Genomic DNA, 18,602 nt, shown 5'->3' with positions numbered 1-18,602 from the left:
TTTCTTCTTTATGTCATGCAGCCTTATCACCTAATGCTGTGATTACTTGGGTAGAACATACTTGCTATGTACTGTATGTATTGACTGTAGTTTAAATGGAGCTGCGTGTGTCACGACATGTAATTACACGGCAAATACGTGGTAGATGTCGCAAAAAACGTGATTTGAGTGTGAAAGAGGGCCACACGTAGTTACACATCAACAATACCACACCATACTGTGCCATGGACACAAAACTCATATTTAGGCTGTGACGGTGCTTTTTGTATCTACAGTATTCAGTATTTCTGTGTTCTTGGCCCTCGAGTGCATCCAAACTCACTTCTTGCCTTTTGATTGAATCAATCTTTTGTTTTGCTGTTCTAAAGTAATACATTATGCTGCTCCACAGGTCAACAGGATGAAACTCTGTGTAAGAACTACATCTCTGAGATCAAGGACCTGCGTGTGAGCATAGAGGACTGCGAGGCCGGGACTCTATCTCGCATACGCAAACCAATGGAGAAGGAACCTCTGAAAGAATGTGTTCAGAAGACAGCAGACCAGCAGGTACTGTACACAGCAATGTGGCCATATTAATTACACGACATTACCATATGAATTACACACCAGTGCCTATGGGCTTGAATCAGATGGCGTTGATTATCTCAAGGGCTAAGTTACATTAGCCTTTCTTGTATTCTTACTTGAGGGGATGAAGTGGAACTAATATAATCTTTTCAATAGGACACGTGTCTCAATGTAGTGAGAGATACAAAACGTTGGCCGCAATTGTGCACATTTGCCTGACCCTCGGGACACTATTTGAGTATCATGTGCTTGGTTCGTTTTTTAAAATAAGCCTGATGGCAACATCTGCGGATGTAAAGCAAGGCTCTTAGCAACCCGCTGGCCCTAGAGGCAAAACAAACCCATCCACATAGAGGAAAGAGGAAAAGATGAAAGTAGAGGAAGGGAAAATGGGAATTTGCTAATTCTGTAAGGGGCAATGATGGGCAGGATTGGCGGAAAGAAGAACTAAACCACTGGGCACACTGTACAATTGGAGTAAGAGCTTCAATCAGTGTAGCTCAGAGTGCGAAGATACCGCAGAGAATTGTAAAAGCTTTAAGGTCTGGAATTTGTAGCAGTTCAGAGAGAGTTGCAGAGATTGCAGTACGACTTCTGGCTGCTTTCCTACAACGGCTGCTCAGGTGCCTGCTGATCTGAGACTGTTCATTTAAATTAAAAAGGTGCCTTGAAGCACATTTTTGGAATCTGCTCCTCATAATAGTCTGGTTGGGATTTCTTTGTCAGTTGATTGTTTCCCCCCCCCATGCTTAAGAAGTTCTGACTCTTCTGACATGTTGCTTACTCTTGTTGTCTTCTTCTGTTGTGCAGAAAGTCCAGGTGAAGCTCAAGAGCCTCAAGAAGGACCTTGATAAGGTGTCTGTGAGGACACAAGAGGTCTTGGCCTCCCCACAGCAGTCTGCCTCAGCTCCCGTTCTGCGCTCAGAGCTTGACATCACCGTGCAGAAGATGGATCATACCCACATGCTCTCCTCGGTTTATCTCGAGAAGTGAGTCCCCCAGTCGAGTTCAATGGGAATGAAGAAATGCACTGATGCCCCTTTGCCTTGCTCATTTGTTTACTTTTTGTTTCTTGTCCCAGGCTGAAGACTGTGGATATGGTCATCCGTAACACACAGGGTGCTGAGGGAGTTCTCAAGCAGTACGAGGACTGTCTGCGTGAGGTTCACACCGTGCCAGGCGATGGCAAAGAAGTAGATACTTACAGAACAACGCTAAAGGTAAACAGCGTGTTTTTTTACGAGGAGAATTTTTCTCAACTGATCGGATATTTGCATACAGAAAAAAATACAAATCCTCCTATCAGCCAATTGAGAACTGTTCCCATTAAGTAGTTCAGCCTGACCGGTGATCTTGACATTGTTTGCGCTCTGCTGACTGGCCTTTCTCTTCTTACGAAATCTGCAGAAAATGCGAGCGGAGGCTGAGGGTCAACAGCCAGTGTTTGACTCTCTGGAGGAAGAGCTGAAGAAGGCCACCGCAGTGAGTGTCAAGATGTCACGCGTGCACAGCGAGCGGGACGTCGAGCTGGACCACTACCGCCACCTCCTGTCTGGTCTTCAGGACCGCTGGAAGGCCGTGTTCGCCCAGATGGACATCCGCCAGAGAGAGCTGGAGCAGCTTGGCCGCCAGCTAGGCTACTATCGCGAGAGCCACGATTGGCTGATCGGCTGGATTTCTGACGCCAAGCAAAGGCAGGAGAAGATCCAGGCTGTGTCCATCACCAACAGCAAAACTCTGAATGAACAACTGACCCAGGAGAAGGTATATTACCGCTTGATACCAACCAGCATTCTTATTTCTGAGCACTATTATTTATTTTCAAAATTATTTCACGTGAGCTCAATTAATTAAAACCCGTTTTCAAAACAGAAACTGCTGGAGGAGATTGAGAATAACAAAGACAAAGTTGAAGAGTGTCAACAATATGCGAAAGCATACATTAACACTATCAAGGTGAGCATAAACAACAACAACAACAACAACAGCTTCCGTTCATTATTGTAAATTGGAGTAATTTGGAGCAATACTAACGTATGGAGGATCACCTTTTTTCCAATCAGGACTATGAACTCCAGTTGGTTGCCTACAAAGCCCATATGGATCCTCTTGCTTCTCCCTTGAAGAAAACCAAACTGGATTCTGCCTCTGACAACATCATTCAGGAGGTTCGTTTCCGAGAACCCCCGTTGGATGCAGCTTGTAGAACATAGCTTTGTTAAAGGATGACTTAACCATGAACTCATTTCCCTGTAAATGACACAGATGTTTTGTTTGTCTCTCCCCGTATCAGTATGTAACACTGAGGACCCGGTACAGTGAGCTGATGACTCTGACTAGTCAGTACATCAAGTTCATCACCGACACGCAGCGCCGCCTGGAGGACGAGGAGGTGCGTGACAACTGGCTGAGGATCCCAAACAAACTAAATTCTAACATTAACCGAACCAACCAACCAAATAATCAACCAACCAACAAACGAGATCACCCGCCGATTACCGAAACACATGCATGCACGTACTGTGTGTGTCACGCACACATCACATTAATGTACGGTGACAAACAGTTCCTTTGCACTGGTTACGCTTGAAACATTGGCATGCTGTAGCTGATCTATCTGCTGGAGGAGCATTCAGTAGTCATTATATCACGATAAAGGATTAATGATGTATAAGGATATGATTAATAATATCACCAAATTAAGAATTTGCAAACAAACATGATGCATGCGGTTTGAGTGTGTTTACATTCAAGGGAATATAGTATTTTATTCGATTATTCTTTCTGTTACATTGAGACGGTAACATTAACTCTCAATGCAGTCTAAAACTAGACTAAATAAATACAGCACACTGAGTGTTCGTATAGCTGCCTCATCTCCATTCATTTTGCGTATTGTGATGCAGGTTTAGAGTTAGGGGTTCGTTCTTTCACTACAATTCTCATTCCTTTCTTTTCCTTCTGGCCACTTCCTGTCCTTAAAACCAAAGTGTTTCATCCTGGTTATCGTGGTTTCCAGTCCTCCTTTAGCCCCTAAATTCACACAAGTTTAAAGTTTCACATTATTTTCTAACCCTAATGTTTTGTTTGTTTCTTTGCTCCTCTTAACTGCTTGCCAGTGCTTTGCCATGATGAATGCTTAACTTGTTTGAGCATTAAAGAGGTAAATTATTCACAGTGTTTCTACTGTATCGTATAATCTCCATTCCCTCTTTCATCCTAACATCTGTGTCTCTCTCAAACTACGCTCTGGCTTTTCATGGCATATTCATCTCCTTGCTTTCACGGCAGCCTTTCATAGATGTACAGTAGCTATCCACACTTCCTTACTCACACTATGTACTCAGTGTTCTTTTTAAACCCACCTTACAGTGCTTCTTACACTTCCTGCATCTATAAACGGGTTTCGTCATCCTTGACCTTGCCTTTCCTTTCCATTCCATGTTGTGGCAAATAGTGATTTAAAGAACCCCGAGTGCATGGATGAGATACAAGCTAGTCTGTGTGAATGGTGTGGAGCATTTAGTTCTTATTTTGAAAATATAGTTTTATGTAAAACAACAGAAACCTACCGAAACAAAACTGAAAGTGATCAATAATTAAATAGTGACAATACCTATGTGTTGGAAATACTCTTACATACATGGAAATGGCTTTTCCTCCCACTTATGCAATAAATATTGGAAAAAAAACATTTCAACAATTTGTCAAGAATTAAAGCTACATTGTAAACGTACAATATTATATTGGAATCACAATTATAAGGCAGTTTTGAAAGTTAGAAACAGCTACAGTTGCATGCCATATGCTTTTCTTGCTGTGTTGTGAAGTGATATTTTGTTTCCATACATTGATTCATTCATCCCCGTCATCCATTTTTTTCCTGAATTGCCTTCTCATTAATGTTTTTAATTGCATCGTGAATTTAACATCACTTTGATGAATGTGCATCTAATTTGTGTCCAGTGATTGATCTTTGAGCTAACATTAACATTAACATTGCCTCGGTAACACAGTACATTACGTTGCTCTTATTCCGGTGTGATTTGGCTCTGATTACTATAGTAATTACAATTTGAATCCACACCGTTTTGAGCTCGTTAATGTACAGTGCTACCTTTAACATGTCATGCTTGATTGTAATCCTTTCTTTACCATTTGCCTCCACTAATGCAGAAAGCTGCAAAGAAACTCAAAGCAGAAGAGCAGAAAAAGATGGCTGAGATGCAGGCTGAGTTAGACAAACAGAAGCAGTTAGCTGCCGCTCACGCAAAGGCCATTGCCAAAGCTCAGAAAGAGGCTCAAGAGCTGAAGCTCAGAATGCAGGAAGAAGTTAGCAGGAGAGACATTGCTGCTGTAGATGCAGAGAAGCAAAAGCACAACATCCAGCTGGAATTGCATGAGCTCAAAAATCTGTCCGAGCAGCAGATCAAGGACAAAAGCCAACAGGTGGATGAGGCTCTTCACAGCAGGACCAAGATTGAGGAGGAAATCTACCTCATCAGGATCCAACTTGAGACAACAGTAACACAAAAGTCCGCCGCGGAATCTGAGCTCAAGCAACTTCGTGAAAGAGCGGCCGAAGCTGAGAGACTCAGAAAGGCCGCCCAGGAAGAAGCTGAGAAGCTCCATAGACAAGTCAAGGAAGAGACCCAGAAAAAGCGCATAGCAGAGGAGGAACTCAAATGCAAATCTGAGGCAGAGAAAGAAGCTGCGAAGCAGAAGCAAAAAGCTCTGGAAGACCTTGAAAATCTCAAGATGCAGGCCGAGGAGGCTGAAAGGCAAGTGAAGCAAGCAGAGATTGAAAAGGAGAGACAAATCAAGGTTGCCCATGTGGCAGCCCAGAAGAGTGCCGCGGCTGAGCTCGAGAGCAAACGGACCTCCTTTGTGGAAAAGACCTCAAAGCTGGAAGAATCCCTCAAGCAAGAACATGGCGCTGTCCTTCAGCTGCAACAAGAAGCAGCATATCTCAAGAAACAGCAGGAGGATGCGATAAATGCCAGAGAAGAGGCGGAAAGAGAGCTTGAGAAGTGGAGGCAAAAAGCTAATGAGGCCCTCCGTCTAAGACTCCAGGCTGAGGAAGAAGCTCACAAAAAGAGCCTTGCTCAAGAAGATGCTGAGAAACAAAAGGATGAGGCTGAGCGTGAGGCCAAAAAGAGAACCAAAGCCGAAGAGTCAGCCCTGAAGCAGAAAGAGATGGCCGAGAAAGAGCTTGATAGGCAGCGGAAGGTAGCTGAGAGCACGGCTCAGCAGAAACTGACTGCAGAACACGAACTGATTCGACTCAGGGCCGACTTTGACAACGCAGAACAGCAGAGATCCCTCCTTGAAGATGAACTTTACCGCCTGAAAAATGAAGTCGTCGCAGCGCAACAACAAAGGAAACAGCTTGAGGATGAGCTGGCCAAAGTGAGGAGTGAAATGGACATACTCATTCAACTTAAGTCCAAGGCAGAAAAGGAGACCATGTCCAACACAGAGAGGAGCAAACAACTTCTTGAGGCTGAAGCCAGCAAGATGAGGGACGTGGCTGAGGAAGCAAGCAAGCTTCGAGCCATCGCAGAGGAGGCCAAGCATCAGAGGCAAGTTGCGGAGGAAGAGGCAGCTCGTCAGAGAGCAGAGGCTGAGAGGATTCTCAAAGAGAAGCTGGCTGCTATCAGCGACGCCACTCGTTCGAAAACAGAGGCTGAAATCGCCCTGAAAGAGAAAGAGGCAGAAAACGAAAGACTCCGCCGTCAAGCAGAGGATGAGGCTTACCAGAGGAAAGCTCTTGAAGACCAGGCTAACCAGCACAAGCAAGAGATTGAGGAAAAGATCATCCTACTCAAAAAATCATCTGAGGCTGAAATGGACAGACAAAAAGCAATAGTGGACGACACCCTGAAACAGAGGCGAGTCGTCGAAGAAGAAATCAGAATTCTGAAGCTGAACTTTGAAAAGGCCTCATTTGGGAAACTTGATCTGGAGCTGGAACTGAACAAACTGAAGAACATTGCAGAAGAAACTCAACAGAGCAAACTAAGAACAGAGGAGGAGGCGGAGAACCTGAGGAAGCTTGCCCTGGAGGAGGAGAAGAGGAGGAGGGAAGCAGAGGAGAAGGTTAAGAAGATCACTGCTGCAGAGGAAGAGGCAGCCAGACAATGCAAGATTGCCCAAGACGAGCTCGCTCGCCTGAAAAAGAAAGCAGAAGAGGCCAGGAGGCAGAAAGACTTGGCCGACATTGAAGCTGACAAACAGATTGTTGCAGCCGAACAAGCATCCCTGAAATGCAATGCAGCTGAGCAGCAAGCCCAAAGTGTCCTTGCCCAACAGAAGGAAGACGGCATCATGCAGAATAAGCTTAAGGAAGCGTACGAGAAAGCAAAGAAGCTGGCCAAGGAGGCAGAGGCTGCTAAGGAGAAGGCAGAGAGGGAGGCGGCTCTGCTTCGTCAACAAGCAGAGGAAGCAGAACGGCAGAAGACAGCTGCTGAGAAAGAAGCTGCAATCCAAGTCAAAGCTCAGGAGGATGCGGAAAGGTTGCGGAAGGAGGCTGAATTTGAAGCTGCTAAACGAGCACAGGCAGAAAGTGCAGCACTCAAGCAGAAGCAACAGGCCGATGCTGAAATGGTAAAGCACAAAAAACTGGCAGAGCAAACATTGAAACAGAAGTTCCAAGTGGAGCAAGAGCTCACAAAGGTTAAACTTAGGCTCGATGATACCGATAAACAGAAATCTGTCCTGGATGAAGAGCTGCAGCGCTTGAAGGATGAGGTTGATGATGCTGTCAAACAACGGGGCCAGGTAGAGGAGGAGCTCTTCAAAGTCAAGGTTCAGATGGAGGAGCTGCTCAAACTGAAAATCAGAATCGAGGAGGAAAATCAACGCCTCCTCAAGAAAGACAAAGACAACTCACAGAAATTCCATGCCGATGAGGCTGAAAATATGAAAAGGCTCGCAGAGGATGCTGCCAGACTTAGTGTAGAATCCCAAGAGGCTGCACGCTTGAGACAGATTGCAGAAGATGACCTCAATCAGCAACGAGCTCTTGCAGAGAAAATGCTCAAAGAGAAAATGCAGGCCATACAGGAGGCATCGCGACTTCGGGCTGAGGCAGAGATGTTCCAAAGACAGAAGGACTTGGCTCAGGAGCAGGCTCAAAAGCTGCTGGAGGACAAACAACTAATGCAACAGCGTCTGGACGACGAGACGGAGGAATACCAGAAGTCACTTGTAGCAGAGAGGAAAAGGCAAATGGAGATTGTAGCTGAAGCCGAAAAACTCAAACTCCAGGTTTCTCAGCTCAGCGAAGGCCAGGCCAAAGCTGAGGAGGAGGCAAAGAAATTCAAGAAACAAGCTGATGATATTGCTGCCCGTCTTCATGAGACTGAGATAGCCACCAAAGGAAAAATGACTGCAGTGAAAATACTGGAATTGGAGAGCGCAAATACCAGCAAAGAGGCTAGCGATTTACGCCACGCAATCGCAGACCTAGAGAGGGAGAAGGCTAGACTGAAAAAGGAAGCCGAAGAACTTCAAAATAAATCTAAAGAGGTATTGTGTCAAAAATGGCATAACAAAGCAGCTTATGTCATTAACTCTTTCTGAAAACTAACCCACTTCTTTCTTTAAATTTCCTCTATTCCTTTCTCTTATCATACTAATCATGAAACCATCTTTGATTTTAAATATGATTTTGATTTAATTTTTTTACAGTGCACTCTGCTCATGCAGATCATATCCTGAATGTCACCCTCATATCCTGGAATGTTTCTTCTTCTATTTTGAGACATGCTTCATACATCTCTTCCGTTTCAAAAAACTCAAATTAATAAAAATATGATAGTCCATTGGCAATTTAGCCAAAACGTTAAACTTAAGTGTGATTAGAGAGATAACCTTGCATTACACTACATCCAGATTTACAAGAACCCCAAACCTCTAGGAAGATTTGTGCCAGTGCTCAATGAGTTTTAAAGGAATGTTCCACTGCATTTATCCTGGATGATGGCCAAACCTTGAATATTGGCTGTATTTGCAGGATTAAAAGACCAACCCATTAGTGGCTCAGCAAATTTTACCTTTAGTAACCATCCCATTTGTAAAAATGCCCAGATTCAATTTTGAATGCTGTGTTAAAATATGCAGAAATCTCCACCAAACTGGCCTCTACCCCGACAAATGTATGTATTTATACTTTTCAGGCAAGCAAAACTTTATCACCAACATAGACATTCTAAAACATTTACCAGAGATCTCACCATACCTATTGAGCTTTCTTATTTTCTTGTTGACAAGTATATGTTGGCGTCATCAACATCCCTCACCCCTCCGTTTCCATTACATCTGGTAGAAGAGGAGAGAATTGCAATAGTATACAATACACTAAATTGGGAGCTTTGTTGAAGTGATCATTAGAATTATTAGAATACAGAGAGGTAAAGTTGAATAGCAGTGGAGTATTCCTTTAATATTTAACTATTTCAAAAGACACTATCCGAGATCCTTGCAAACTGTTTGTCTTAAACTAATTATATGATGTGTCGTCAGAATTCTGATCCTTGCCATTTACTATAAGTAATATATCGGGTGAGTCTGTGTGTAACGCCTTAAAATGTAACTAACACAAGATTTCTGGTATATAGTTAGCAGTAAATTATTTTGCAACAAAATGTATTCTCTGTTGCAACACATCAAGTAATACAAAAAACTCTACAATCAAAACAAGTAAGAGCATGCAGACAAATTGCAGTCCAAATTATTCTAGGCAGGACATTCACATAAAAATCTCTCAGAAAAAGGGATTGTGACAATTTATTTTAATCGATTCATTTTTTTGCTCTGCATTTTTGCTAGTTGAGGAAAGTCATTCTAAACTTATATGTTTTTATATATATATATATATATATATATATATACAAAAACTGCACACTCAAATTTTAACAATATTGTATCTCCCTATGCATAAGCAGAGTGCATTGTACAAATTGTACCCATTACAAATTAAGTATACAAAATAAACATTTTCGATGAAGAAAATATGTACAGAATATGTTCTTCACCTATATGCCAATTGTAACTTACTTTTTCTATTTTTTTATCAGATGGCTGATGCACAGCAGAAACAAGTTGAACATGAGAAGATGGTGCTCCAGCAGACATTCCTGACAGAAAAGGAGATGCTTTTGAAGAAGGAGAAGCTAATTGAAGATGAGAAAAAGCGGCTGGAGAGCCAGTTTGAAGAGGAATTAAAAAAGGCCAAAGCTCTCAAAGACGAACAGGAACGCCAGAGACAACAGATGGAGGAGGAGAAGAAGAAACTCCACGCTACCATGGATGAGGCCCTCAATAAGCAAAAAGAAGCTGAGAAAGATATGCTGAACAAGCAAAAAGAAATGCAAGAACTGGAGAAGAAGAGACTAGAGCAGGAAAGGATTCTTGAAGAAGAGAACCAGAAATTGCGCAATAAGCTGCAGCAGCTTGAGGAAGCAGGGAAAGACCAACACACTGATAAAGTCCCTGACATTGGTGTTAAAACTGTTGAAACAACACAGACCATTTCGTCCATTGTTTACAATGGACAAAATGCCAGTGATGCGGTAGACAGTGGGGAGAAGAAACCAGATCCCTTGGCTTTTGACGGCATACGTGATAAGGTACCTGCAAGCAGACTTCGTGATGTTGGCCTTTTATCCAAGAAGGAGTTTGAAAAGCTACAGAAAGGCAAAACAACTGTTCAAGAGCTTGGTGAGACTGACAAACTTAAAACAACTCTTAGAGGAAAGAATTGCATTGCTGGGATTTTGACACCATCTAATCAAAAAATGTCAATCTATCACGCATCAAAAGAGAAGAAGATTACTCCTGGCACAGCCATGATCCTTCTTGAAGCTCAAGCAGCCACAGGTTACATTATAGATCCTATTAAGAACCAAAAACTTTCTGTTAACGAGGCTGTCAAGGAAGACTTGATTGGTCCTGAACTGCACAACAAAATGCTTTCAGCAGAGAGGGCAGTTATTGGCTACAAAGATCCATACACTGGTGGAAAGATCTCTGTCTTTGAAGCTATGAAGAAGGGTCTGATCGAACGTGATCATGCCATCAGAGTCCTTGAGGCTCAGCTTGCAACTGGTGGCATCGTCGATCCTATCAATAGTCACCGTTTACCCAATGACATTGCCTACAAACAGGGACAATATGATGTTGAAATGAATAAGATTATGGAGAAACCTTCAGATGACACAAAGGGATACTTTGACCCCAGCACTCAGGAGCCATTGACATATTCTGAGCTAATGGCGAGATGCACTACGGACCCTGAGACCAAGCTGCTACTCCTGCCAATCACAGACAAAGCTGCTCAGTGCTCAAGTATATACACAGAGGAGGAGACCAAGGATGTGTTCAGCAAAACCACTGTGTCTGTGCCATTCGGGCGATTCCAAGGAAAGAATATCACCATTTGGGAAATAATCAATTCTGAGTACTTCACTGAGGAACAGAAGAAGGACCTTCTCCGTCAATATAAAACAGGGAAAATCACAATCGAAAAAATCATTAGGATTGTCATTACTGTGGCAGAGAACAAAGAGAAGAAGAATGAGATTACCTTTGATGGACTGAGAGCACCTGTTCCTGCCACTGAACTCCTGGAATCCAAAATCATTGACAAAGACCTCTACAACAAATTGCACAAGGGCAATAAGACAGTTAAAGAAGTGTCTGAAATGGAGCCTGTCCACAAAGCACTGAAGGGTACAAACTGCATTGCAGGTGTAATGATTCACTCATCCAAGGAGACAATGTCCTTCTATCAAGCTATGAAGAAAGACATGATGAGGGCAGGGCCTGCCTTGAATATGCTTGAAGCCCAAGCAGGAACAGGCTACGTGATTGACCCTGTTAATAATCAGAAGTACACTGTTGATGAAGCTGTCAAAGCAGGTGTGGTTGGTCCTGAGCTGCATGAAAAACTCCTGTCTGCAGAGCGAGCTGTTACAGGTTACAAGGATCCTTACACTGGGAAGACTGTATCTTTGTTCCAGGCAATGAAAAAAGACCTCATACCTAAAGAACAAGGGATCAGACTGCTTGATGCCCAAATGACCACTGGTGGTATCATTGATCCAGTAAAGAGCCATCACATTCCTCATGATGTGGCCTGCAAGAGAAATTATTTTGATGACGAAATGAAAAAGATTCTGAACAGTCCCACTGATGAAACTAAACGCTTCTTTGACCCCAACTCAAAAGAACATGTCACATACTCGCAGCTCTTCAAGAAGTGTGTCACTGACAAGAAAACTGGTCTCCAGCTTCTGCCTCTTTCTGATGAAGCAATTAATGCAAAGGAGGAGCCAACATTAACTGATACCCAGACGAAAGAGGCTATGACTCAGGCAACTGTGGAGCTTGACTCTGGACCATTTAAGGGCAGGAAGATAACCATCTGGGACATCATCAACTCAGAATATCTCACTGAGGAACAAAGGCTTGACTTGCTCAGACAGTTTAGATCAGGAAAGCTTACAATTGAAAGGATAGTCAAGATTGTCATCACAATTGTAGATGAGAAAGAGGCCAAGAAACGAGAACAGTCCAGCTTCAAGGGCCTTAGAGCTCCTGTTCCAGCATCCTCTCTGTATGATTCCAAAATCATTGACAAACCAACCTTTGACCTCCTTCAACAAGGCAAAACAACACCCAAACAAGTCAGTGAGAATCCTGATGTCAATAAATATCTCCAGGGCTCCGATAGCATCGCTGGCATCTACCTGGAGCCAACCAAAGAGAAAATAAGCATTTATCAGGCTATGAAGAAAAAGCTCCTCAGACACAACACAGGTCTTTCACTTCTTGAGGCCCAGGCTGCCACTGGGTTTCTTGTGGATCCAGTTAGGAATCAGTGCCTGACAGTAGACGACGCAGTGAAGTCAGGTCTTGTTGGACCAGAGCTACATGAAAAACTTCTTTCTGCAGAAAAAGCTGTTACTGGCTATAAAGATCCATTCACAGGCAACACAATCTCCCTCTTTGAAGCAGTGCAAAAAGATCTCATCCTGAAAGAACATGCCATGCCTTTGATAGAGGCACAGATGGTTTGTGGAGGAATCATTGACCCTGTAAATAGCCACCGTGTCCCAACAGATGTTGCATATCAGAAGAACATTTTCAGCAAAGAAATTGCTAAGACCCTATCTGAACCATCTGATGATAACAAGGCTTTCTCAGACCCAGAAACCGATGAGAATGTTACTTACCGACAGCTCAAAGACAAGTGCAGCAGAGATCCAGAGACAGGCCTGTACATCCTTCCACTCTCCAAGCCTCAGTCTCCAACTGTTGTGGAGAAGACATACCTCTACACAGAGGAACAAACGCAGAGTGACCTGACCGACACCCAGATTGACATTCCAATCGAAGGCCTTGCTGATAAGCCACTCAACCTGTGGGAAATCATGAACTCAAATTTGCTTCCAGAGCAAGAGAGGCAGAAGCTCATGAATGAATATCGCTCTGGTAAAATCACTAAAGAGCGGATGATCATCATTATTATTGAGATCATGGAGCAGAGAGAGATCATCATACATGATAGTCCATTGTCATGTAAGACTATAAGGAGACGGATAACGATTGAGGAGCTCTACAATGCCCGCATCATTGACTTGGAGACTTACAACCTCCTTAAACAGGGCAAGAGGGATATCCGTGATATAATGGAGATGACCAGTGTGAAACAGTATCTCTATGGCACAGGCTGTGTTGCTGGGGTCGAAACAGACTCAAGCTCTAAGATAAGCATATACCAAGCAATGAAGAGAGGTTTTATCAAGCCAGAACTAGCCCTGAGCCTCCTAGAAGCACAAGCTGCAACAGGATTCATTGTCGATCCAGTTAAAAATGAAACACTCACGGTTGACGAAGCTGTTCGTAAGGGTATTGTTGGCCCTGAGATCCATGATAAACTTCTTTCAGCTGAGAGAGCAGTCACAGGATACAAAGATCCATACAGTGGGAAAATCATATCTCTTTTCCAGGCCATGAAAAAGGATCTTGTTCCAGAGGATTATGCTCTGAAAATGTTAGAGGCACAAACCGCCACTGGTGGTATTATTGATCCAGAATTCCAGTTCCACCTGCCAGCAGACATTGCCATGCAAAGGGGTTACATCAACAAGGAAACCAACGAGAAGCTGACTGACAGTGTTATGGGATTCATGGACCCTGTCAATGACGAGGTCCTGTCATATGCACAGCTGCTCAAGAGATGCAAGTTAGATGGCGGGTTGCGCCTACTCTCCCTGGGAGACAAGAGAGTGATGTTAGACGGTCTGAGGAAAAAGATCACATTAGAAGAGCTGCTCCGCTCACAAATTATTGACCAGGAAACTATCACTGAACTGAATGAAGGTCGTATTACAATGGAGGAGCTAAGCATAAGATTATCAAGCTACCTCGTGGGCACAAGCTGTATTGCTGGTGTATTTTTAGAGTCCTCAAAGGAGCGTCTATCAATTTACAAGGCCATGAAGAAGAACATGATCAGGCCAGGCACAGCATTTGAACTCCTTGAAGCACAGGCATCCACAGGATATGTGATTGATCCCATCAAAAACCTCAGACTGACTGTCAGTGATGCAGTGAAAATGGGTCTTGTAGGACCCGAATTCAAAGACAAGCTCCTCTCTGCTGAACGTGCAGTGACAGGATATAGAGATCCCTATTCAGGCAAGACAATCTCCCTGTTCCAAGCCATGCAAAAGGGGCTCATCTTGAAAGATCATGGAATCCGTCTCCTGGAAGCCCAGATTGCCACCGGCGGAGTCATTGACCCAGAGGAAAGTCACCGTCTGCCAGTTGAGGTGGCCTACAAACGTGGCTTCTTTGATGAGGAAATGAATGAGATCTTGACAGATCCATCTGATGACACCAAAGGCTTCTTTGACCCCAACACTGAAGAAAACCTAACTTACCTCCAGCTCATGGAGAGGTGCATCACCGATCCTGACACTGGGCTGGTGCTCCTGCTTTTGAAAGAAAAGAAGCGGGAAAGCAAGACCTCCTCAAAATCCTCGGTTCGTAAACGCAGAGTTGTCATCGTAGACCCTGAGACTGGTAAAGAAATGACTGTGTATGAGGCCTACAGGAAGGGACTCATTGACAACCAAACTTACCTGGAACTTGCTGAGCAGGAATGTGAATGGGAAGAGATCACAATGACCTCCTCTGATGGTACTGTCAAATCGATTATTATTGACAGGAGGTCTGGCAGACAGTATGATGTTGATGATGCTCTTTCACGTGGCCTCATTGACCAGACAGCCCTTGAAACATACCGATCTGGAAACCTGCCAATCACAGAATTTGCTGATTTGCTTTCTGGAAACACGGGAGGGTTCCGCTCACGCTCATCCTCCTTTGGTTCCACCACTGGTTCTACCTACTCCTCTCCCATGAGCCCCATACCCTCCATTAAAGTACCTGCAGTCATATGGAATGACCCAGCAGAGGAGACTGGCCCTGTAGCTGGAATATTGGACATAGACACACTGGAGAAGGTGTCTATTACTGAGGCCATACACAGAAGCCTGGTAGACAACATAACTGGCCAAAGATTGTTGGAGGCCCAAGCCTGCACAGGAGGAATAATTGATCCCACAACTGGAGAGAGATTCTCAGTCACTGATGCAGCAGAAAAAGGCCTTGTGGATAAAATCATGGTTGATCGCCTGAACCTGGCTCAAAAAGCATTCAATGGATTTGAAGACCCCAGAACTAAAGTAAAGATGTCTGCCTCCCAGGCTCTTAAGAAAGGCTGGTTGTATTATGAAGCTGGGCAGCGTTTCCTTGAGGTCCAATATCTGACTGGTGGACTTATTGAGCCTGATGTCGAGAGCAGAGTGACACTCGATGAATCTATCAGGAAGGGCACAATTGATGCCCGCACTGCCCAGAAACTGAGAGATGTCGGTGCTTATTCTAAATACCTAACATGTCCAAAAACCAAACTGAAAATCTCCTTCAAAGACGCAATGGACAAGAGCATGGTCGAGGAAGGATCAAGCCTGAGACTTCTAGAGGCCTCCTCACAATCCAGCAAAGGTCTCTACAGTCCCTACAATGCCAGCGGCCCTGGATCTGCCCTTGGCTCCCGGACTGGCTCGAGGACCGGATCCCAATCAGGCTCCAGGAGAGGCAGCATTGATGCTGGCTTCAACATGAACTTCGCCTCCTCCTCCTTCACCACATCTTCTTCCAGTGGCTACAGCCGCAGATACTGATGAGCTAGTTCTGTTCCCAACAATAGCCCAAGTGTCTAAGAATTAACAATAATAATGCACTTTGCAGTTGCATTTTTCATAGGAAAGAAATAGTTACAGTAACAAAGAAAATATAATTTATTTGTGGTCACATCAAGAATTGCCAAGGCTATTATTTTTTTTCAGATAACAGATGGGTACACATGTGCCTCATATATGGAGACATAATAGATATATATATTATGTTTTATGTCTTTAGTACTAATTACCAAGTCCGTTTATATTTTTCAAAGCAAAGCATGACATTTCTGCTGTTTTTAAGTGACTTTATAGTTTTCATTTTACACTTAAAAAGTTGTAAACTTGTTCTTTCTGAAGCTAATATATACTGTATGTATGTCAAACAGAGATATTTTTCCAGTATTCTTTTGAAATTCATGGATATTTGTCTATTTTTTATGTTTTCCGACACTCCTTAATGAGATGCTGTATGTCGACGTAGTTCTAATGTTTTTTAACAGATTCTAAAATGCATAGATGCCTTCACATTTCTGGATGTGTGTATAGAGTATGGACACATTATGTGTTATGTTGAATGTTGTCTGGGTAACTACATAATATACCCAGTATATAATGTACACCTGAGACACTACAAAATGGGACACTACAAGAATACAAAAAAAAGACATGCCAGAATTAAAATTATGCAGACTATTCTGAAATCTGTCATTTTTTTGTACTCATGCCCATTTATATTGAGTGGACTTTTGCATCCTTTGGGTTCATTGTTTTACACACTCCAAGTTTTATATTCTATATATTAACCGTCAGTCAAGTGTTCCTGGTTAATCCCAAGATGATGTCAGACTTCATCCTGCTCTCCCATACAGACCTGCGTCCTGTTCTTTTGGTTCTTGTAAGTTGAATTTTTTTGTTTTGTTTTGTTGTCTGATTTCTTCAGTTTATTTTTGATCGCATCTCAGAGCCTAGATAATGCCCTTTTATTGATGACATTTCTTCCCTATCCCACACATGGTGATATCACTAGTGAACTGTTACTGTTCAAAGTTCTCATTGCTGCTAATTGACAGGTTGATTTTTTGTCATCTTGTTTTTGACAGCTGCCTCAGTCCAACATAATCCAACATATGAACACGGATACTGCGTTGGCCGCAGCATACAATCCTCTCAACTTGGATGGAGTTATGAGTCCGTGTCATCCTCACGCAGTTACACAGGTACAGTGTATTACTGTTTTGGAAAACATTGTCATTTTCATTTCATTTGCAAAAGATGACGCTAAGTTTCATCAAGATTTGTTTGGCAATTTTCATTTCATCTCTATTTTTCCCGCTGCATGGTTTAGTTTATTTTGATTTGAATTCATAGCTATTTTCTTTTATTTCTAGATTTGCCATTGAGTGTATCTTTTCTTCCATTGCACATCCTATTTGAAGAGAGCTGAGGCAGAGTCAACCTGAAACCATCTTGGGATACCTTTCTAGGAACACTTTTCATTCATTACCTTTTTTTTTATATATTTATTATTTGAATGCTAGTAGTGATATTTGTGTGGTCATATCCTTTTTTCGAGAGAACACTCCCAAACATACACACATCTGCATGTGTAGTATTTATTTTTAATTGGCATAAACAGTAGTGGTAGAGCAGCACATCTTCATTTAGCTGCTCTTAAGTCCACTCAGTATGTTTTTGTATTATCTCTCTGTAAATCCAGTCCGACCAAAGTGCTCAAAAGATACATTGACATGTTTGATACAGCAGCAATTTGCATGAATGTATGTATTGTATCAAATGAACTCATATCAGTTGATTTGCCATTGATTTTCTTTGCAAACTGAAAAAGAGCTTGATGCTTTATTTTGCCTATAGTTGTATTTCTGTTCTGTATCTCTAAAGTGTTTTACCTCTGTAAATCTTTTTCATTTGTTTTCATCAAGTTTTTTGATTAATTTGCCTTGCATGTTTTACCAACCGTATAAAGGATTTTGGGGGATAATGATGATGTAAAATAAAGAAAACTGCAGATGTAGCTGTGCTGATTGAATTGTTTTTGCAACATATCATTTCACAAACCAACTGGTTTGTTTTGCTTCGTGGTTTTGCTTTGAATGATGTGGTGAGTGGATAATGTTGTAAGTTCTGACCATTAACAGGATGTTGGAAATAAATACGCTCTGAAGAGGCCCTCTTGTCATTCATACATCAATATCCATGCATCTGAAGCTATTTGTGGAGTGAAACATGCTTTTTAGTGCTGCTTTCTTAAATTACATATAGGAGCAGTAATGACACTAGAAAACAAAAGTCAGACACTTCACATAATGCCTTTTTTCCCATCCCTCCATGGTCAATCACAACATTAGAGCACAGCTGTAGAGCAGCTACTATCAGGGTTGCTACGCCTCCTAGAAAACTGTTGACCAATTTTTCAGCCATTGGAAAAAACATGGAAACTGAGAGACAAAGCAAAATGTCCTGGAAAATCTTTCTTTGTCCTCGAAAGTTATTTTAACACTTTTATATTCTACTGGCTGAGCATCAACAACAAGGCCATTCATCAGAGTTCCCCAAAACGGATAACATTGCCATCTGAAAGGAGTAAGTTATGTTCAGGATCGATCTATATGATCATACTAACTTCCAATTATATTCGTTCTGTTGCTGTGAACCAGGTCCATGTACGTTTTTATAGTCTGTTTTCCCATTTAATCGAAAATACATAAATACCATATTTTTTTCGTTTTCGTTTTTGACCAAAAACGGAAAAGC

General features: G+C 42.5%; 1 protein-coding gene across 13 annotated transcripts in view; it reads left to right on the top strand.

The window, feature by feature from the left end:
* The window catches only part of plecb (plectin b), a 101,484-nt gene extending 83,468 nt beyond the window's left edge, over positions 1 to 18,016 (top strand). For 11 of the 13 annotated variants that reach the window (XM_079274924.1, XM_079274922.1, XM_079274930.1 and 8 more), the window contains 11 exons: positions 392 to 549; positions 1,381 to 1,559; positions 1,652 to 1,790; positions 1,978 to 2,334; positions 2,443 to 2,526; positions 2,634 to 2,738; positions 2,864 to 2,962; positions 4,747 to 8,100; positions 9,651 to 16,725; positions 16,931 to 17,047; positions 17,219 to 18,016. In XM_079274924.1, the coding sequence (XP_079131050.1) occupies positions 392 to 549; positions 1,381 to 1,559; positions 1,652 to 1,790; positions 1,978 to 2,334; positions 2,443 to 2,526; positions 2,634 to 2,738; positions 2,864 to 2,962; positions 4,747 to 8,100; positions 9,651 to 15,830 (10,655 nt within the window). In that variant the 3' untranslated portion in view covers positions 15,831 to 16,725; positions 16,931 to 17,047; positions 17,219 to 18,016. The remainder of the gene's footprint in view (positions 1 to 391; positions 550 to 1,380; positions 1,560 to 1,651; positions 1,791 to 1,977; positions 2,335 to 2,442; positions 2,527 to 2,633; positions 2,739 to 2,863; positions 2,963 to 4,746; positions 8,101 to 9,650; positions 16,726 to 16,930; positions 17,048 to 17,218) is intronic. The other 2 variants (XM_079274927.1, XM_079274931.1) reach the window with 2 other exon arrangements.
* Positions 18,017 to 18,602: the final 586 nt, after the last annotated feature.

The sequence above is a fragment of the Melanostigma gelatinosum genome, assembly GCF_949748355.1.
Source record: "Melanostigma gelatinosum genome assembly, chromosome: 9".
Classification (NCBI taxonomy): domain Eukaryota; kingdom Metazoa; phylum Chordata; class Actinopteri; order Perciformes; family Zoarcidae; genus Melanostigma; species Melanostigma gelatinosum.
The sequence above is the reverse complement of the archived record's forward strand: the minus strand, read 5'-3'. Positions and strand labels throughout refer to the sequence as shown.